This window comes from Plasmodium fragile (assembly GCF_000956335.1).
Source record: "Plasmodium fragile strain nilgiri unplaced genomic scaffold supercont1.21, whole genome shotgun sequence".
NCBI lineage: Eukaryota > Apicomplexa > Aconoidasida > Haemosporida > Plasmodiidae > Plasmodium > Plasmodium fragile.
In genome coordinates this window covers 100,153-100,930 of record NW_012192601.1, presented here as the reverse complement: position 1 = coordinate 100,930, position 778 = coordinate 100,153, and the positions used below count along the sequence as shown (strand labels likewise).

The window sequence follows — 778 nt, the reverse complement described above, 5'->3', positions numbered from 1 at the left end:
TTATTTGAGAATTTGGCCCATTTTTTTTTTTTTTTGCCCTTATCACCGTTATGGCCCAACTGTGCACAAAGGGAAATTTCCACTTTTGTTTTTTAAAAAAAAAAAAAAAAAAAAAAAAAAAAAAAGAGATGGCCTCAAGAACGTCGCAATGCAGTATAAATACTGCGGAGCGTTATGTGTAGAAGTTTGTACGTGGCATCACTTCCTACCATTCTGTATCCTCTCCATTCACCCCTCCCCCTCTTCCCTTTGCAGCTACGGAAAGGCACATTACATGGCGATAATGCTTGTAAGTGCTCTGTGTGGGAACTTCATCCTCTGTGCTACTTCCTATTGCGGCAGCGTAAGATGAGATTCAGATCGATCCCTACTATGAAAGGGAGAAAAATATATTCCCTTTTCGCCCTTTTTTTAGTCTTCAAAAAAGGTGTTTTCCTTAGAGGGAGTGTCCATTTGTACTCCTTGCATTTTGTTACACCCCGTCGTCTTAACATTTTTTTTTTTTTTTTTTTTTTTTCTTGTTCAGGTGCAAATGGGAATCAGCACCATTTTGTCCGGATTCATGGGCCTCTTTCTGCAGGAAATTGTTGAGCACTACAAGCAGTTGACAGAAAAATGGAGCATCATTGTGAACTACATGTAAGTGTGTTTTGTGTGGCAGTTTCGCGCAGCAAAAATGTTAATAGCGGCCTTGTTGTTTATGCACATTTTTTTGGCTAGCTAAACCTCTAACACGTTGTGTACCCTTTCATTTTTTTTTTTTTTTTTTTTTTTTTTT

At 38.0% G+C, this 778-nt stretch overlaps 1 protein-coding gene across 1 annotated transcript in view; it reads left to right on the top strand.

Moving 5' to 3' along the window:
• AK88_02209 (uncharacterized protein) overlaps nt 1–643 on the top strand; it is a gene marked incomplete at both ends in the record, with an annotated part of 5,172 nt that extends 4,529 nt beyond the window's left edge. The window contains 2 exons of the mRNA XM_012479843.1: nt 256–343; nt 527–643. Of these exons, the coding sequence (XP_012335266.1) occupies nt 256–343; nt 527–643 (205 nt within the window). The remainder of the gene's footprint in view (nt 1–255; nt 344–526) is intronic.
• Between the last annotated feature and the right edge of the window lie 135 nt (nt 644–778).